We start from the raw sequence: 21,366 nt of genomic DNA, 5'->3' as shown, positions 1-21,366 counted from the left end.
TTGGTGGGGTGGTAGGTGAGGACCAGTGGGGTTCTGTCCTGGTGGCGGTTGGAAGGGCGGGGCTCAAGGGCGGAGGAGTGGGAAGTGGAAGAGATGCGGTGGAGGGCATCGTCGACTAAGTCTGGCGGGAAATTGCAGTCCTTGAAGAAGGAGGCCATCTGGGTTGTACATTTTTGGAACTGGTCCTCCTGGGAGCAGATGCGGCGGAGACGAAGGAATTGGGAATATGGGATGGCGATTTTACAGGGGGCAGGGTGGGAGGAGGTGTAGTCGAGGTAGCTGTGGGAGTCGGTCGGTTTATAGTAAATGTCCGTGTTGATTCGGTCACCCGAGATAGAAGTGGAAAGGTCTAGGAATGGGAGGGAGGAGTCTGAGATGATCCAGGTGAATTTGGGGTCGGGATGGACGGTGTTGGTAAAGTGGATGAACTGTTCAACCTCCTCATTGGAGCACATGGCAGCGCCAATCCAGTCATCGATGTAGCGGAGGAAAAGGTGGGGGGGTGGTGCCAGTGTAGCTGCGGAAGATGGACTGTTCCACATATCCTACGAAGAGGCAGGCATAGCTGGGGCCCATGCGGGTGCCCATGGCTACTCCTTTGGTTTGGAGGAAGTGTGATAGGAGACAGTAGAGAGTGCCAGGAATATGTGGCAAGACCCGGAGACTTGAGTGGTAAGCGCTGGTTATAAATTGCACAGAAGGAGAAATATGTGTCTTTCTTAAGAAATGTTTTTTAATCCACAACTTCTGCAAGGCTTCCACTACCACAACGTGAAAGATTGTCTCTCTTCTGCCATACAGGAGAGACCAAAGCAGGACTGGAGTGAACTGGAGAGAATGATGAATTCCCCCAGTTTCCATCGTCATATGGGATTGTCAGACAACAACCTCAAGTGCAGTCCATCCCTGTCCCCTCAGTGAAATCCAAGCTATCACAGAATTATACCCAGTATAAATGGATGCTCCTTCAGTGTTGACCCTGCATCATTCCTGTCTAACTCCATGCTGTCACATCACCCTCTCAGGCAGGAAATTTAATGCACTTCTAGAGTTTTCCAAAACCCTACACTTTGTAATGATACACCCATCTTCAATGTCTTAAGGAACTCATGAAATCCCTGAACATTTTCAAGTTTACAACAATATCCCCAATCTGTCTATGATTTTAATGGAGGTATTATCACTTTATTGGAATTGCATTAACACTTTAATTATAGTTAATGGACAAAGGATGTATGTATCATTATTTTGGACATATTGCACAGTGTAATCTCAAGATGTAAGGAAGTAACATTGAGAAGGTTTAACATTGAAAACCAACATTTTTCAGGTGGAGAGAAGAGCAGAGGAGGAAAGGCAGCTTGCTGCTGACCTCGAGGCCCATGCTCCGGAGTTTGTGCTTGGACTCAGGCCGCACACAGTCTGGGAGAAGATGAGCGTTAGCCTTTCCTGCATTGTCCAGGGAGCACCTTCTCCTCAGGTTAAATGGTACTAACAATTGAAACAAAACTGGTTAAAGAAAAATTGCAGCCACAAATAATCCAATTGCTCCAGAATATAATCTGATTAAAATATGAAAGAGGAATTATTATCTCATCCTCAGTGCTGTGGCCCGATGACAGACGACTAGAAATAGGCCAGCAATCTCCTAACCCACAAGTCAGATCTTCTTCTTGGCATTACTACGTTTGGATAATGCTGGAAAAACTCATCAGGCCTGGCAGCATCTGTGGAGCGTGTGTGTCTGTGTGCGTCTGTGTGTGTGTGAGATGTTAGAAACAAAATTCAATAAAATTTAGACGAGACCACCAAAGCTGGAAACAAGACAATTTATTACGAACTTGCAAGTAAGGGCTTCAATTACATTAGCAAATGAAAGCAAATTCGAACCTAGGTTAGTGTACAGTTATACCCTTTGAGCTGACTGAGGTCATCTCTCCAGACTCCTAATTACCCAATCTCTCTCACTATTTCGCCTCTACCCATCTATGCTCCACGTCCATTGCCCCTTTCTTTCCAAGTTAGCAATTTCCCCCTTGCACATGCTGTCATAAGGCTAAACTCTTATCTCGATGTTCCCCTTTGTAACTTCTTTCATTATCCATAGGTACATTCCATTCTTGTACGTACATCTTAACAATGTATCTTTTTCGTGCTTCGCTTATATATTTCAGTAATCTTAGCTTTTTGCTGAAACTGTTGTTTTAAACATTATGGTAAAAGGAATTATTTTCTTTAATAAATCTACATTAAAGTTAGTACTTAATTATCCATAATTATGCACTGAAAAGTAGAGATACTCTTCCCTAAATACCTGCAGAGTTAATAGTTCTTTTGCTGTACCCCTTTTCTGTATGCTTTTTCTATATCTGCAAAAACAACACTTTTCCCCATTTCTAACAGAGAGAGAGAGACAAAGAGTGAGAGAGAGAGAGTGAGAGAAGCAGAGTTAGTGTTTCAAATCTGTGCCCCTTTGTCAGAGGAAGTTTCGTAAGATTCTGAAGGAGGGTCACTGGACCCAAAACATTAACTCTGTTTCTGTCTCTACAGATGCTGCCAGACCTACAGAGTTTCTTAAGTAATTTCTGTTTCTGTTCGTAAGGTTCAAACTGTTTCTCTTTCCGTGGAAGCTGCCTAATCTGCTGAGAATTTCCAATTTTATTTCCAATTTCTAAATTTGCAACATTTGGCTTTCTTTCTCTTTTGTGATTCTATTTTAACATTCCATTTGTCACCATGAGGAAATAGAAAGGAAAACAAACCATAGACCAGCCTAGACAGTGTTTGTTTCCACGGGAGCAATTTGAATCTGGATCTATCTAAAAGGACAGTAGAACTGGAATTCTCTGAGATCTTCAACAAAGTGAGGATTCAGGGTTCCAAAGGCTGTTCTTACTGTCACTTAGGAACATGCACATTAACAACAATATCGCCATAAATATTTACAAAAACAATTAATGACAATGTTAATGAAAGAATGGAATGGGTCACAGAAATAAACTGTTAAATAGTGTAGAGCTTTTAGTTTTTAAAAATCAGATCAATATTATGCACAGCTAGCAATCAGCATTGATGCAAGTTTGCAAAAATTCCACAATGACCCTGTTTTTGTTTTAGACCCAGGCTAACAAATAGCATGGACCAGGTTTCTGCACTTAACCAGGGTTACTACTGATGACATATAAATAGATTCCAGCTACAAGTACAAAAAGCTGTGAACTGTTGACATATAACTGCTGGTTAAAATTCTAACCCCTTGTAAACCTCCCTTTGCACACATATACAGACTGACAAAAAAATGGCAAAATGAGTGGAGCGTAAAATTGGGATGGTATTTCACTGAGGGGATCCTTTTCTCCTGCCAGATGTTGGTACAGTCAGTTCTTCAAAAATGTGATGGTTGTGTACAATCACGATGTAATCGTGTTACTTTAAGCTCTGGTTCTAAAGTGCAATTTTTCCATTATGCAGGATTGCACAAGAACACACAATCACGTTACAGCCAACACATGTTTTAAAAGTTCAAACTGTAGAAAGAGTGTCCCCAATTCGTCAATTGTGTTACAGCAAATTCATGTTAACGAAATGCGTGTTATAACAGAATGACCTGTATTCTTCAATTTCCTTTCGTCAGCTACTTTTCACTTTCTTGCAAGATGCTCGGAGTGACTCGTTCACAAATTACAAAGTCTCTGACTTATTGGTTAAAAGCAACAGCTTACAAGGAGCAAACTAACTTTATTTCTTCAGGCTTCAGCTAGTTTCTACTGCAGTGAGAGTCAAAACCTCCATTCCACTTCAGTCCCGTTCACCTGACAAAGGAGCAGCATTCTGAAAGCTTGTGATTTCAGATAAACCTGTTGGACTATAATATGTGACTTCTGACCTAGTCCAGATAATGACAGCAATTTTCTTGCCTTAAAGGATATTAGTGAACCAGATGGGTTTTTCCCCAACAATCAACAGTAGGCACATGGTTATCATTATTCCAGGCAGTAAATCTGACACAAAATTCCACGGCACAGGTCACCTTGGTGCACTGCTGGGCCAAGTTAGCAGGAAACCACGTTCCTTCCATACATTAGTTGAAAACATAACCTTCTTATAAAGCCCCCTTTAACAATTGCTAGATTACAATTTATTTGTTAACCAAGAAACCTTGTATTAAATATTGATTAAATAAATTCATCTTCATCACTGTCAGGTATAAGGATGGAGTTCTGATTCAACCAACAGCTGTTCCTGGCAAATACACGATTGAGAATAAAATTGGTTTACAGACTCTTGGGATTAGTAGGTAAGATATTTTTGATTTTTGAGAATTTGGAGTAATTTTTGTTTATTTTGCGTGAAGCTAACCATGAAATTGAGACAGACTGGTGAAGAAATATGATGTCAAACCTTTATACTTGTGACTATCAGCTTTCATTTACCTGTAATCTGGAAAAGGAACAGTTCAAGAGCCATGAAGTCTCTTACAGTCACCAATAGTTAGAAATGGATTACTATCTTTGTTGGAATAACAGCAGCACAGGCATTACATTTGAAACATTCTCCATGTGCTAAATAAAGGGCACGCTCTTTTTACCCTTGAATACCAGTGATTCCAATTTACACCATTATAGTTTGTCATACTGCCAATGAAATACAGTCGAAATGAATTAGAAAGTGCGATTTCCTCCTGTTCAGGAAAGTTACCGCCAGATAGGGAGAATGAAGAAAAAGTGTCTGTAACTTTTAATTATTTTGGTGAAAATTTCAAACACAACTCTAATTGATCTCAGGTACATTAGAACAGCATTTGATTGAGCAGGACTTTCCCCTTTAGTCTTGTTCCTCATACCCTTCAGCTCAAACATTGCAGGCTGAAAATTTACTGTGTTTAGGACTGAGACTCCACACTCCAAGTGAAGTGGCAGTGAGGACTTGGACCAGGTAAGCAAGGTGCTGCTCTGAGAACGTGCTTAGTCCATGAGATGGAATCCTAGTTGTTTCATTAGTGATTAACGCATTTATCTCTGTCAGTCATAGAGCCATAGACTCATAGAGGTCTGTTTGGCCAAACGTGTGCATGCCACCAATTTTCACAACTTAAACTAGTCCCATTTGCTCCATATCCCTCCATACTTATCCCATTCATGTACCTGCCCAAATGTTTCTTAAATGATAAAATTGTACTCATTTCCACCACTACCTCTGGCAGCCCATTCCAGACACTCACCACCCTCTGTGTGAAAAAAAAAGTCTCCTCTGGATTCTTTTGTATCTCTCCCTTCTCGTCTCAAACCCACACCCTCTCGCTTTAGACACCCCTACCACGGAAAAAGCTGTAGGCTATCTTCCTGATCTATGTCCCTCGTGATTTTATAAACTTCTATAAGGTCACCCCTCAGTCTCCAATGCTCCAGGGAGAAAAGTCCCAGCCTATCCAACCTCTCCTTATAACTCAAACCTTCCAGTCCAGGCAGCATCCTAGTAAATCTTTTCTGCAGTCTTTCTAGTTTAATAACATGCGCTGTGCACACGATCTGGAACAGGGTCAAGTTGATTGCATACACTAGCAGGCAATATCTTACAATTAGTATATCTCCAAAGGTGCACCAGAGTTTGTGGACTGTTCAGGTATTTGTTTTCAATATAAATTTTGATTGGATTAAATTTTTCAAGGCCCAATCATGTAACAATTTACAATAGCTTTATAGTTATAATGTACAGATATTATAAAATAACTTAATATTTTAGCAAGTTGCTAGAATCTAGTAGCAGAAACTTGTTCACAATCCCTTAAAAACACATTAAATACTGTGAATTTTAAATTAATTAATTTATTTTCTCACTAGATGCAGCCCAGAAGATTCAGGCGAGTACTCTGCAGTTGCTACAAATTCACATGGAGAAGCTTTATCCTATGCTATAGTCCTTGTGAATAGTAAGTCCTGTGAGATTTAGTAGTTTCAATAACTCCAAGTCGCTGAAAAGATGGAGTAGAATGCAACCTGATGAATCTTCAACATATAGTAGAGTCCAAAAGTGTGAAGCTGGAAAAGCACAGCAGGTCAGGCAGCATCTGAGGAGCAGGAGAGTCAATGTTTCAGGCATAAGCCCTTTCTCAGGAATGCGGGGAATGGGGGTAAGGGGGTTGAGAAATAAATAGGAGGGCGAGGATGGGGCTGAGGGAGAAAGTATCTGTGAAGGCGATAGGTGGATATAAATGGGGAGTAATAGTGATAGGCCAGTAGGGAGGGTGGAGCGGATATGTGGGAAGGAAAATGGACAGATAGGACAGGTTAAGAAGGTGGTGCCAAGTTGGAGGGTTTGATCTGGGATGAGGTGGGGAGGTGGGAGATTTGGAAACTGGTGAAGACGATGTTGATGCTGTGTGGTTGGAGGGTCCCAAGGCAGAAGCTGAGGAGTTCTTCCTCCAAGCATTGGGTGGCTAAGATTTGGCACTGGAGGAGGCCTAGGACTTGCATGTCCTTGGGGCAGTGGGAGGGGGAGTTGAAGTGGTCGCCGACAGGGCGGTGGTGTTGTTTGGTGCATGTTTTGCAGAGATGTTCCCTGAAAGGCTCTGCAGGTTGGCGTCCTGTCTCCCTGATGTAAAGGAGACCACAGTGAGCGTAATGGACAATATACAACAGTGAGACTGATAATAATTTATAAGAATTTTACACAAACTACTCAATCTCTTCGGAGGTTTGGTGTGGACTTGTTGGGCCGAAGGACCTGTTTCCACAGTGTAGGTAATCTAACCTACAGATCATTAAAAATTAAAGAATGTGAAATAGCTTTTCTCTGTAAAACCTGAGGAATACATCTTTGAGTGATCATTGGCTGTGGTTTAACAGAAATTTGCATGGTCTGAAACTTTACCTTTGTACCCAGCTTCTTCTTCTTCTTATCTCTAATATTGATTGTACCTTTTGTTGTGTTGTTCGGTATTTATTGTGGGATTCTGATGTTCCTGCTTGCTTTACTGTAAAGGGAGGGGGAGAGACCTGGAGAACTTTCATATTCAGTTGGACACATCAAATTGTCGAGGTCCCACTATGATGGTCAAAAGGGGGAAGCAGTCCTGCAGACTGCTGGTGAGGCTGGGAAAACAGGCAGCAAAATGACAGCTTTGCAAAGCTAATGGCAAAGTGATAAAACTAAAACAGTAACTTAATGATATCCATATTAAAAACTTTCTGTGGAATTTGTGTGTAAAGTTTGGGGACACATTCGCCTCTCTATTATTTCAACAGCAAGTTCTGACCAGTATCAAAACTCCTTTAACTTTTGGGTCAAAGCAGAAATTGCTGGAAAAGCTCAGCAGGTCTGGCAGTATCTATGGAGAGAAATCAGAGTTAATGTTTCGGGTTGAGTGACACTTCTTCAGAACGCGACTAGAAACGTTAGCTCTGATTTCTCTCCACAGACGCTGCCAGACCTGCTGAGGTTTTCCAGCAATTTCTGTTTCCATTTCTGGTTTACAGCATCCATAGTTCTTTGGTTTTTATTTAATTTTCCTATGTTTGATGATTTTGCAGAGCATCAAGGCTTAGATTCAGGAGGTGACTCTCTCAAGCTGGAATGTAAGTGACCAACGGATTTATTTCCGATCTGGTTAATTATAATTAACCCTTTCTAATGTTTCTGTAATGATGATGCTGTACACCCAGATTTTCATGATTCAGTTTGTCTCCGGTTTGTTGAGATCACTGAGCATCTTGTTGCTTTATTTATTCATCGTCAAAGTATAGAAAAAGCAATGTATACGCAATTTCAGACCTCATGGATTAAATTAATCTTGTTTGATATGAGCAAGAAACATGTGTAAATATATTTGTTGCTCTCCAATCTCACACAATGGGAAGGTGATGGCAAGATGATAGTGTAAGTAGATTAATAATCTAGAACTCCAGGCTAATGCTGTGGAGATAAATGTTTAAATCCCAGCATGGCAGTTGGTGAGGTTTGAACTGTGTAAAATCCTGCAATAAACCAACTCACCTAACAGTAACCAATTTAACCCCTGTTGACTATTGTGAAAACACATCTCATTCAGAAATATCCTTTAAGGAAGGAAATCGGTTGTCCTTATCCAGTCTGACCTACTTGTGACTCTCCAACCACAGCAATGAGGCCAACACTTAACTGGAAATTAGGAAAATGCAAAACAATGTAGCAATGACCACATCCCATGAATGACTGATTTTAAAAAACACTGCCATTTATGAGACACATGGATAATTGTCCAGTCTGTTCTAGTTCTTCCAGAGATTGTTAATCGGCTTCTCTCCAGTCCCTGGGAGAAAAACATTTCCAGTGATGTGGGAATGAATTGCTGTATTTTTTTCTGACCTGTATCTTTTGCGCTTGGTCACCTCATGTAATGCTTCTTAAAAACTATAATAATTGGGTCTTGTAAAGTTTAGAATCATTATAACAACAATAGATAGTATTGCTGTTGCACTTCTCACATCACCAAACATTCCCAATTATTTTACAATTTGGTTGGGAGAAAACAAAGTAGTAACTCAGTATTCTTTCTGATTGATTTTCACTTTGAATCATTAGACATCTTGCACAAATTGATATACATAAATCAACTATTTAGTACAGTACACAACCAAAACATCAAAATATTCTGTACGGACTAGAGCTGTATAGCCCCTCATGTAATGTAGCCTGGAGGTTCCCTGTGATCATGTTAACACACTCCAACAATAAGCTGCAAAGAAAAATCCAACTTAACCTCTCTCCTTAATTCGGAGAAAGTGTGGACTGCAGATGCTGGAGATCAGAGTCGAGAGTGTGGTGCTGGAAAAGCACAGGAGGTCAGACAGCATCTGAGGAGCAGGAGAATCGACGTTTCGGGCATAAGCCCTTCATCAGGAATGACTTTGAATTTGAAGGGCTTATGCCTGAAACGTCAATTTTCCTGCACCTCGGATGCTGCTTGATCGGTTGTGCTTTTCCAGCACCACACTCTCAACTCTTTCCTCAATTATCTGATTAATGACTATTTCATCTTCAACTCACAAACAGAGGAAATTGTCATCCCTCATCTCAATCTCAATGGGCTATATAGCCGAGCTCTGTTTATTCTGTGATTGTGTTGCTGCATTGTCAGCTTTTCTTGGTAACGTATATTTGTAACATCGATTGAAGCTAATCACTGCACCTCTTTCCTCAGCCAGTCAGCTTGAGCTGGATATTGATATTGTTGATGGGTTTGAAACTTCATTCGGTAAAGAAGGTGATTCCCTGGCCCTGACCTGCACCTTTTCATCGCCTTTGATAGACAACCAGGAAGAAATCTGCTGGCTCAGGGATGGTCAGTGTTCTGTGAAATATCATTCTTCTCATGGTAGATATCGACTTATCTGGTGCTTTGTTACACTCTCCTGTGAAAATGTTTTACTATAGCTGATCCGATTCTATTCAGCTGTGTCTAGTGCTGGAACTATGTTAAATAACTGTGAGCCTTGATTAAATTTGCATTTAAAATTTCAAAATGTGTCAAATCAGGCTCCTAATAAACATAATGAATGTCTTTTGTAACTTTCAAAGTTGATCTGTTTTATACATATTTCCAAAATAATCAATGTGTCTGCACGGTGGCACAGTGGTTAGCACTGCTGCCTCACAGCGCCAGAGACCCGGGTTCAATTCCCGCCTCAAGCGACTGACTGTGTGGAGTTTGCACGTTCTCCCCGTGTCTGCGTGGGTTTCCTCTGGGTGCTCCGGTTTCCTCCCACAGTTACAAAGATGTGCAGGTCAGGTGAATTGGCCATGCTAAATTGCCCGTAGTGTTAGGTAAGGGGTAAATGTAGAGGTATGGGTGGGTTGCGGGTCGGTGTGGACTTGTTGGGCTGAAGGGCCTGTTTCCACACTGTAAGTAATCTAATCTAAAAAAAAGAACACAATGTGTTGTTTTGTTTTGTGTTTTATTATAGTGTGATTTAAAATAGAAGAGTTTATGATTAAGCTTTATTCCTCATACTGTGGTGGAGTAAGGTAAACACCTAGTACATTCCATTGACTTTACAGCTCTGAAACAGACTACGATTCAGCCCAACATGTTGGTGTTTATGCCCTACACAGTCTCAGCCCATCAACATATTTTTCTATTACTTCCTTTTGTCTTTATTTGACATCTACTTAAATGACTCGATGCCATTCAACTCAAACCACCCCACATTGCAGTGAATTCCATATTGTCATCACTCTCTGGGTAAAGATGTTTATCCTGAATTCCTTAATGGACTATAATGTTTATTGGCTCAACTTCTCCCTTCTCCTTTATAGTATCTTTAATATTTTGTCAGCCTCTCACATGGTTGAACAATACTTCATAACCACATTACCATGACCAATTCAAACTATTCAGCACCAATTCAATCAGGAAACTAAGTCTGCAGGGATAAAACATGTCAAAGAATGGTTTCCATGTTTGTGCTAAAGTGTAAATACTTCCTTGTGTGCAATGATTTTAGTGCTGCACCTGGTCCCATTTGATTTTGTACCTGTTCATTTAAATGTCTGACAATTGGGTGAGCTTAGTTTTAGGTTAGATCAGATTAGATTCCCTACAGCATGGAAACAGGCCCTTCGACCCAACAAGTCCACACCAACCCTCCGAAGAGTAACCTACCCAGACCCATTTCCGTCTGACTACGGGCAATTTAGCATGGCCAACTCACCTGACCTGCACATCTTTGGACTGTGGGAGGAAACCGGAGCACCTGGAGGAAACCCATGCAGACACGGGGAGAATGAGCAAACTCCACACAGACCTGGGACCTTGGCGCTGTGAGGCAGCAGTGCTAACCACTGAGCCACTGTGCCACCCCAAAGTTATGAGCATGTGACATCTTTCATTACAAAGTTTATTCTATTCTCTCTCATGTACTCTGCTTCCTAATCTAAGAGGCAATTGTTTCTTTCAGAAAAGCAAAGCAAAATCAGGATGTTTCTTCCAAGCAAAGTGATACAGAAATATGCAAACCCTTCACTGGAGCGCTATCTTAACATGCCTTTACTGTTCACCATATTACAGGCATTTTCATATTCAAACACAATTTTTTTTCTTTGAAAATATTGTGAAGCATTGGAAGGATTCACAGTCTGTAAATGCTTCTTCCTTGTCTACCTTCAAACCCTGAGCTGGTTTGTGAGTCAAATGCTACAGCATAGTCATCAGAGCTACATCACATCCATTATGGGGATGATGGAAATCCTGTTGGAAGTTTTGGAAAGTATCCTGACTCACTGGGATAGTACATTGGAAATCAGCTCCCACTGTTCTTGAAATCCTCACAAATGTGGAATGATTTAATCAAACAGTTCAAAGTCCCTGACTTAGCAGACAGATGAGACAAAATTAAAAGAAAACACTCACCAGGTTTCTATTCTTAATAAGAAAACAGCTGTTTTACAGGTTGATTGTCAAATCAAAAAGACTGTATTTGACTGGTGGCAGAAGAGAAACACAAATTACTAGTTTATAACTCTCTATAACTTTAAACACTGCCACTTCTAAAAAAAAATCCCAAACACATACAAACAGGGGCACAAAGGCTATACACAAATACTAAGCTTGAGGAGGGTGAAATAACTCTACAAAGGCCAGTATCCTATTACTGAGTCAACCTTTATTTACATGTGGATAGTACATGACCCAGCTAGCTCAGAGCCAGCTCATAGAGTGAGCAGAACCTCTGACACTCCTGTTTATATCTGTCAGCCAGGGCTCCCTGATTGGACCAGATTAACACTCCAATCAGGGGATTCATACTTTATGAGAGCCACCTGGCTGACGTCATTCCAATCACTACAGAAGGAGCAACAAAACTGAGTGAAGTGCAGTTCTGGCACCAGTCTGGATTACTGGCATCAATGAGAGGTCTTCCTTTGGTTCACTTCTGTTCCTTTTCAATTCCTTGATGAAGACAGAAGTTGTAGACACATCAATCTTCAGTTTGTCATCCATTGGTTGAACATTCACCTTCTCAACATCTCTGAATGTGGTTTTCCACCATTTTCCTTTCAAGAGGTGAATTTGCAGAGAGAGTGACAGAGAGAGGGAGAGGTGGGTGGGGGTCGGGAGAAGGAGAGAGAGACAGGGCCAGAGAGAGAGAGAGAATAGCTAGCTACCTGAGCTTTACTATTACCTTCTCCACTCACAGAAGGGAGAAAGACAGGCTGGATGTTTCTTCTGTATCATCTGAACAAAAAGCTGTAGCCACTCACTCAGAAACCTGTCAAGAAGTTATTCTTATGCTGTGTACTTCTCTACACACTCAAGTGGTCTTGGTTGAAAATCAAGCAAAAGTCTATCGCTGGGCTAAACTGGAGCAAGGTATCCAAAATCCATCCCCCTACTCCCCCCCTCCCACATACTCCCCCAACACCCACCGCCCCCCCATCACTGCTTCAATAAGGGAATCTTGTAGATACAGTACACAATTAGACCCAATTAGACCTCATTTATAAAAGAAAAAAGTGCCACTTCTTCCTCCATAATCCCTTGGTTTAAAACAATATCTTTTCCCATTTTAAATCCACAGTCCAAGCACGATAGTGGTGTTTATAAGCCTCCACCATTAGTAGAAATGAAACCCCATTTCAAAGATGTGTTTTATCAAAAATTATATGACATGTAGACATCAAAACATGATACTCACATTTGTTCACCCTCATTCATCCCTGTTACAAACTTTAAACCATCCTTATCATCTTTCCCTTAATTTTGCATTCTGGGAAATGCATCTGCTACTAAATGATTTTTACCAACATCATGAGCAACCTTTATATTGAATGGTCACATCAGTAAACTCCATCAGAATTTGTGGGGCCCAGTGGTCTGGTAAGTTCATGGGTTATTTGTGGGATGTGGGTGTCACTGGCTGGACCCGGTATTTATTGCCTGTCCCTAGTTGCCCTGGAGAAGGTGGGTGTGAGCTGTCTCCTTGAACTGCTGCATGTCCATGTTCACAAAGGGGGAGAAAAGACTCATGGAGTATAAAAGTGATAAGGTCACAGTGTTACTAACAGCTAGTGGGCTTTCAACCAGGGCACCAACTATAGGTTTCGAGTTATGATGGAGAAAGATTCTTCGGCCCATCGTGTCTATTCCAGTCATCAAATATCTATTAATTTTAAACCAATTTTCCAGCACCAGGCCTGTGGCTTTTTAAAAAATCTATGGTGTTTCAAGTTTGCTTTAAAAAACTTCTTAAATGTTTTAAGAAGTCCTGCCTTGGTCACCCTTTCAGGAGTGAGTTCCGGATAACTACAATCCTTTGGGTGATCTTATTTTTCCCTCAAATCCCCTCTAAATTCTTTGTTCCTTACTCTAAACTGGGCCCTTTGGTTATTGATCCTTCTACTGAGGGACAAAGTTTCTCTCTGTCTGAAACAAAATCAGGAATTTCTGAAGAAACTCAGCAGGTCATGCTGTGATGATACTGTCACTGTAGCAAGGTTATTACAGGTGGCACGGTGGCACAGTGGTTAGCACTGTTGCCTCACAGCGCTAGAGACCTGGGTTCAATTCCTGCCTCAGGCAACTGTCTGTGTGGAGTTTGCACATCCTCCCCATGTCTGTGTGGGTTTCCTCCGGGTGCTCCGGTTTTCTCCCACAGTCCAAAGATGTGCAGGTCAGGTGAATTGGCCAAGTTAAATTGCCCTTGGTGTTAGGTGAAGGGGTAAATGTAGGGGAATGGGTCTGGGTGGGTTGCGTTTCGGTGGGTCAGTGTGGACTTGTTGGGCTGAAGGGCCTGTTTCCACACTGTAAGTAATCTAAATTTTTTTCCCTGGGTTTTTTTTAAGAGAGTTTGTAAAGGCAGAGATGCTGAACAAACTACTGGAGAAGGCCAAAATCTATCATTTAGGAGGCCTTCAGGTGTTTTTAAACCAGTTGTAACAATGGAAGGGGAGTAGCCATGTCTCACGGACCAGGATCTCTAGTTGTTTTTAGCTCTAGCAGCCAGAAGCTATTTGGGTCCCAGAAAGATTGGAAGCTTCTGGGTCTCTAGAATGATCTCTAGCTGCTATTTTCTCTGAAATCTCTCTTGATGTTGTTTCCTTCGTGATTGGAGAACTGTATATAAGAATCATAGAAACCCTACAGCGTGGAAATGGGCCCTTTGATCCAACAAGTCCACACAGAACCTCTGAAGAGTATCCCCACTCAAACTGATTCCCCTAACCTATTATTCTAGATTTACCCCTGACTAATGCACCTAACCTAAACATCCCTGAACACTATGGGCAATTTAGCATGGCCAGTTCACCCTAACCTAAACATCTTTGGACTGTGGGAGGAAGCCAGAGCACCTGGAGGGAACCCACACAGACACGGGGAGAATTTACAAACTCCACATAGATAGTCGCCCGAGGCTGGAATTGAACTTGGCATTGTGAGGCAGCAATGTTAACCACTGAGCCACCATGCCACCCCCCCCACCAAAAAAAGGAGTGCCTGAGTCTGAATTTACCTTTTTGCCGAGGGATGTATTTATGGGATGTTATTATATTGAAACAGTTAATGAATAATAGGTGCTGTGTCTATTATTTGATTACATTTTCCAGCTAAGTTATTCTAAATTCCTCCTTCTTTTGTTTGTATTTTAATTGTGTTGTTTAAATAAATTGCGCTTTGCTTAACATTGAGTGGTTTGACCAGTCACATCACATCTGGAACATCTACTTTGCATCTACCTTTAAAATAAGAAAACGTTAGGGTTTAGGCTACTTATTAAAATATTTAGGGGTTCTGGTCTGGTCTGGTCTGGTCTGGTCTGGTCTGGTCTGGTCTGGTATTGAGGAAGCAGAGAAGCTGCAGAAGGGTTGAACAGCTAGGAGAGTTGGCAACGAAATGGCAGATGGAATATAATGTGGGAAAACCTGAGGTGAAGCATTTTGCTCAGATAATAGAGGCATAGACAATTTTCAAAGATGGGAAAGGTTTCAGAAAAGGGACCGGGGAATCCAAGTTCCAGATTCTCTTAAAGTTAACCTGCAAGTTCAGTTGGCTGCTAGGAAGGCAAATACAATGTAAGTATTCATTTCAGCAGGGCAAGAATACAAGAGCAGAGACATATTGCTGAGGCTGTATAAGGCTTTGGTCAAACTGCATCTGGAATATTGTGAACAGTTTTGGGCCCCATATTGGAGAATGTGCTCTCATTAGAGGGGTCCAGAGGAGATTTACAAGAATGATCCTGGGGATGAAGGGTTTGTCATGTGAGGAGAGGTTGAGGACTCTGGGTCTGTACTCAATAGAGTTTAGTAGAATGAGACTGGTCTGATTGAAACTTACAGAATACTGAGAGGCCTCGGTAGAGTGGAGGTGGAGAATATATTTCCACTAGTAGGAGAGACTGGGACCCGAGGGCTTGGCCTCAAAGTGAAGGGACAGCGTTTTGGAACTGTGATGAACAAGAATATCTTCAGAGGATGGTGAATCTGTGGAAGTCATTGCTGCAAAGGGCTGTGGAGGCTAAGTCATTGAGTGTATTTAAGACAGAGATAGGTTCTTGATTAGTAAGGGGTCAAGGGTTCCAGAGAGAAGGCAGCAGAATGGGTTGAGAAACATATCAGTCATGATTGAATGGTGGAGCAGTCTTGATTGGCCAAATGGCCTACTTTTGCTCCTAGATCTTATAGTCTGGCAGCGCTTGCGGAGGGAAAAGGTGGACAAAGAGCCACTGGACACCGTTTTCTCTCCATTGATGCTCCCAGATCTGCTGAGACTTCCCAGCAATTTCTGTTCCTGTTTCAGATTTCCAGCAACTGCAATCCTTTGTTGTATTCTCCCTGTCTACCCTGCATACTCCCCTTGTGACTTTCAGCACCTCATTCAGGTCTGGCCTCAGCCTTCTATGCTTTGCAGAGAACAACCCCAGCCTGTCGAGTGTCTCCCAGAGCTGAAATACTCCAGCCCAAGCAGCATTCCGGTGAATCTCCTCGGCTGGATTTATACCAAGCTCCAGTCACCTGAAACTAAGGATTACTGAAAAGCCAGATTCAGGTTCTCTGGTCACTGTTTCCATTTTCAGTTATGATGGATGGCAATAAATAACCTTTTAAAAGGAGGGAAATGAGTAAACAGAAAAATAATTGTGTTAATTATGTAAATGTTAAGGTCAAGGTTTATTGTGTGGTTATTGAATACCTTTGTAACTAAGGTCACTGATGAGAAGTTATTGTTTTTACAGGTATTTTACTGAAGGAATCCAAGTGGATAAAGATTGAGCACTCCGATAAATTTACCAAGCTAACTCTCCCTCACATCCATAAGGAAGATGAGGGCCTCTATACCATGTGTCTTCTCACATGGACTGGATACAAGGAGCACAGTAGATATGTCTTTGTTCGAGGTATGAAAAATTTACAGCAATCCACGGCAACTTCACTGTCACAAAAGTTTCTGTGTATCTTTTAAAGAAGATCACTCTCCTTTTTGATGTCCCACTTGTCAGAAACATTAATTCAGATTCTCTCAGGAACCTGAGAAGCCATTGTGGATCAGTAATTAACAAAACAAGCAGCATCTAAAATCATTATGTTCTTCCGATCTTGTTCATCAGGAAACATCTTCAGCAGGTGTATTTAGATTTGATTGCAAAAGCATTGGAGGAGCACGTACATGCTTAAAAAGGTGAATGGAAAGGTGACAACAGCAGCCCCTGATATTAGGGGACTGAAACATTAAGTGAACAAATATAACATTCACTGAATGTTATCATGGTAATGTCACTGGCGCATTAATCCAGAGACTAAAACAGAAATTGCTGGAGAAACTCAGCAGCTCCAGCATTATCTATAGCGAGAGAAACAGAGTTAATGTTTTGACTCTGATATGATTCTTCTTCCAAGAAAACCATTCTTCGGGTTCTAATAAAGGGTCATACTGGGCTGGAAATGGTAATTTCATATCTGTCTCCATATGTGCTGCTGGAGGTGTAAATATTTCTAGCATTTCCTGTTTTCATTTGAGATCTGCAGTATCTTGCTTTTCTGAACAGAGAATCCCAGACTAATGTTCTGGAGGTACAAGTTGAAGATCCCACCAGGGTTGAAGTTGAAATTTAAATTGGAATTGCAAGTAAGTTTTAACAATGGTACCATGAGAAAAACATTGTTGAAACCCATTTGATTCATGAATGTCCTTTAGGCAAGGTGAGCTGCTGGCTTTATCCAGCCTGCTGTGTGAATTCAGATCCACAATCACACATTGACTCTTCATTGCCCTCTGAAAAAACTGAGCTAGCCATTCAGCTCAAGAGCAATTAGGGTTACTGGTCTTGCTGGGAAGGTTCACATCCCAAGGAAGAATAAAAATAATGTCGGCAGATTTAATCCTGAGCATCATTACAAGTTTTATTAATGACTCAAAGAAACAGGGATGTTTTTGTTTTTTTGTGCAAAGCAATGCTTCCACTTGAGGTTCAATTTCCAGCTCGAGCTGAAATAGTGAAATGTTGTGGTGAGATGACAGGGACAGTTCCTCGGAAGGATTAGTTGGTCCCACCAAATGTTCTCGTTCGCCTTAGGGATCGAGCAACCACATATTTACAGAAGAGTGGTTTTCTACAACAATTATGATGCATTGACTATTGAATAAGATTTTTAAAAATTTTGTCTTATTTTGTAATAAGTATTTCTTTAATTCAGTCGTACACAATGTTAAGTCTTTTTTTCTCCTGCAGATGGTCCAGCTGCAGTGGTCGGTGCTCCAGGTTCACCATTGGATGTCGAGTGTCACAATGTTAATAAAGACTATGTGTTTGTTACCTGGAAACCACCCAGTGCTGATGGAAAGAGTGCAGTGATTGGCTATTTCATTGACAGGTCAGTAATGAACAGCTGGGCTGCCCACTTCCCTGAGGTCAGTGGATATAACCCTGCTGGACACATTCAACAGCAAAGGTACAGAAACTCTGGAGGGAGACCTGGTTAACAGTGACACCCTCGTTGACTGCTCAACTCCAAGCAATCTAGATCCCTCTGCCAATGAGAACAACCAGCTGCCACATCTGTTCAAAGAATCATCACAGAATCATAGAATCTTTACTCAGGAAACAGGCTATTCTGCCCATCGAGCCCACTGATCCTCCAAAGATCATCCCACCCAGAACCACTCCATCCCTGTAACCCTGCATTTCCCATCGTTACCCCACCTAGCCTGCACATTCCTGGACACTATGTATAATGTCCCATGGCTAATCCACCTAACCTGCTCAGCTTTGGACTATGGGAAGAAACTGGAGTACCCAGAGAAAATAAATGCAGACACGGGGAAAATGTGCAAACACCACACAGACAGTCACCCGAAGCTGGAATCAAACCCAGGTCCCTGCTGCTGTGAGGCAGCAGTACTAACCACTGAGCCAGTGTACCAGTGTTTAAGGTCAATGGCAAATTTGTCAGTAGTTGCCAATTACTGGCATCAGAACCCCTTTGTGATAGGATTTATATTTGATGAGGCATCTTGGAAATGCAAATAGAACCTTTGAGCAGCTTATCTCAAAAGATCAAAGGCAATTTTAGCTCCAAGAATATGTGCGATGAATTGATCTGTGACTGGTTCTGCATTTCCTGCAGGTGAAGAGATTGCAGCATGAAACATATCAGAGTTTGACAAAGCTGAATCCCACAATCTCACTCAAATCAATGATTTGGATAGAAGGCTTTAAATAGAAAGTTTGCACAATACTGTTTTAACATGGTCGATAAGCATTTTTAATCCCTTGGTATTATCCCATATTCAGGGGTGTATGATGTTTTCTCTGCATAAAATTAGGGACCAGCTCCACTTCCTATCCCAATTTTACTGAAAATACATTGTATAATTATTATGTAGTGCATTGCATAATTATTCACTTTGGAAATGACAACAATCCTGATTTGATTGAGAATATTTTTTTTGGTCTTAAGTCAATTTATTGTATGTGAAGGGGATTAACTTGGGGCTTTCTGATTTATGATTTTAGAATTGAATTAGGAAGTAACAGGTGGATTCAGTGCAATGAAGTTCCTGAGAAATTATGCAAGTTTCCTGTTGTGGGCCTATCGGAAAGCAGGACATATCAATTCCGTGTCAGAGCCATCAATGCAGCAGGGATCAGCAGGCCTTCCCGGATCTCAGACCCAGTGACCACAACTGACCCTGCAGCCGGAGACAGAGTAATGAGTAAGTGCTATCCATCGAAGCAAAATTTAATCAGCCCTGTTCGAATGTTTGGCCAGAAATTAGTAGTTTGAGAGAATTGATCAATTTGACACAGTTACACTGGTGACACATTAATTACATTTTATAAAATGATGAATGAGTTATGAAGTTTCATCCTCACAATGTTTCAATGCTTCTGTCTGTCATAGCGTCATAGAGTCACAGAGATGTACAGCACAGAAATAGACCCTTGGTGCAACTCGTCCGACCAGATATCCCAAAACAATCTATTCCCACCTGGTAAAACCCGGCCTATGTCCCTCCAAGCGCTTCCTATTCATATACCCATCCAGGTGCCTTTTAAATGTTGCATTTGTACTATCTTCCACCACTTCCTCTGGCAGCTCATTCCACACACACACTACCCTCTGTGTGAAAACGTTGCCCCTTAGGTCTCTTTTATATCTTTCCCCTCTCACCCTAAACCTCCTATGCTCGCTAGTTCTCGACTCCCCCACCCCAGGGAAATGACCTTGTCTGTTTATCCTATCCATGCCCCTCATGATTTTATAAACCTCTCTAAGGTCACCCCTCAGCCTCCAACGCTCCAAGGAAAACAGCAGCAACCTATTCAACCTCTCCCTATACCTCAAATCCTCCAACCCTGGCAACATCCTTGTAAATATTTTCTGAACCCTTTCAAGTTCCACAACATCTTTCTGATAAGAAGGAGATCAGAATTGCACACAATATTCCAACAGTGCCCTAACCAATGTCCTGTACAGCCGCAACATGACCTCCCAATTCCTATACTCAATACTCTGACCAATAAAGGAAAGTATACAAAATGCCTTCTTCACTATTCTATCTACCTGCGACTCCACTTTCAAGGAGCTATGAACCTGCACTCCAAGGTCTCTTTGTTCAGTAACACTCCCTAGGACCTTACCATTAAGTGTATAAGCCCTGCTAAGATTTGCTTTCCCAAAATGCAGCACCTCACATTTATTTAAATTAAGCTCCATCTGCCACTCCTCAGCCCATTGGCCCATCTGATCAAGATCCTGTTGTAATCTGAGGTAACTTTCTTCGCTGTCCACTACACATCCAATTTTGGTGTCATCTGCAATCTTACTAACTCTACCTCTTATGCTCACATCCAAATCATTCATATAAATGACAAAAAGTAGTGGACCCAGCACCAATCCTTGTGGCACTCCACTGGTCACAGGCCTCCAGTCTGAAAAGCAATCTTCCACCACCACCCTCTGTCTACTACCTTTGAGCCAATTCTGTATCCAAATAGTTAGTCTTCCCTGTATTCCATGGGATCTAACCTTGCTAACCAGTCTCCCATAGGAAACCTTGTTGAACGCCTTACTAAAGTCCAGAGAGATCACGTCCATCACTCTGCCCTCATCAATTCTTTTTGTTACTTCAAAAAAACTCAATCAAGTTAGCGAGACAAGATTTCCCACGCACAAAGCCATCATGACTATTTCTTATCAGTCCTTGCAATTCGAAATACATGTACCTCCTGTCCCTCCAAACTCTCTCCAACAACTTGCCCACCACCGACATCAGGCTCACTGGTCTATCATTCCCTGGCATGTCCTTACCCCCTTTCTTAAACAGTGGCACCACGTTAGCCAACCTCCAGTCTTCCAGCATCATACCTGTGACTATCGATGATACAAATATTTCAGCAAGGGGCCCAGCAATCACTTCCCTAGCTTTCCACAGAGTTCTCGGGTGCACCTGATCAGGTCCTGGGGATTTATCCACCTTTATGTTTTTCAAAACATCCAGCATTTCCTCCTCTGTAATATGGACATTTTTCAAGATGTCGCCATCTATTTCCCTACATTCTATATCTTCCATGTTTTTTTCCACAGTACACACTGATGCAAAATACTCATTTAGTATCTCCCCCATCTCTTGCGCCTCCACACAAAAGCCGCCTTGCTGATCCTTGAGGGGCCCTATTCTCTCCCTAGTTACCCTTTTGTCCTTAATGTGTTTGTAAAATGTGTTTGGATTCTCCTTAACTCTATCTGCCAAAGCTATCTCATATCCCCTTTTTGCCCTCCTAATTTCCCTCTTAAGTACACTCCTACTGCCTTTATATTCTTCTAAGGATTCACTCAATCTATCCTGTCTATACCTGACTTAGTTAAAAATCACACAACACCAGGTTATAG

General features: G+C 41.6%; 1 protein-coding gene across 4 annotated transcripts in view; it reads left to right on the top strand.

Annotated features, from left to right (window-relative positions):
• myom3 (myomesin 3) overlaps positions 1–21,366 on the top strand; it is a 108,450-nt gene that overhangs the window by 15,238 nt on the left and 71,846 nt on the right. For 3 of the 4 annotated variants that reach the window (XM_043717220.1, XM_043717219.1, XM_043717218.1), the window contains 8 exons: positions 1,331–1,488; positions 4,205–4,297; positions 5,841–5,929; positions 7,530–7,574; positions 9,179–9,319; positions 16,209–16,370; positions 17,703–17,844; positions 18,987–19,186. In XM_043717220.1, the coding sequence (XP_043573155.1) occupies positions 1,331–1,488; positions 4,205–4,297; positions 5,841–5,929; positions 7,530–7,574; positions 9,179–9,319; positions 16,209–16,370; positions 17,703–17,844; positions 18,987–19,186 (1,030 nt within the window). The remainder of the gene's footprint in view (positions 1–1,330; positions 1,489–4,204; positions 4,298–5,840; positions 5,930–7,529; positions 7,575–9,178; positions 9,320–16,208; positions 16,371–17,702; positions 17,845–18,986; positions 19,187–21,366) is intronic. The other variant, XM_043717221.1, reaches the window with a different exon arrangement.

Source organism: Chiloscyllium plagiosum, chromosome 27 (genome assembly GCF_004010195.1).
Source record: "Chiloscyllium plagiosum isolate BGI_BamShark_2017 chromosome 27, ASM401019v2, whole genome shotgun sequence".
Lineage (NCBI taxonomy): Eukaryota > Metazoa > Chordata > Chondrichthyes > Orectolobiformes > Hemiscylliidae > Chiloscyllium > Chiloscyllium plagiosum.
The sequence above is the reverse complement of the archived record's forward strand: the minus strand, read 5'-3'. Positions and strand labels throughout refer to the sequence as shown.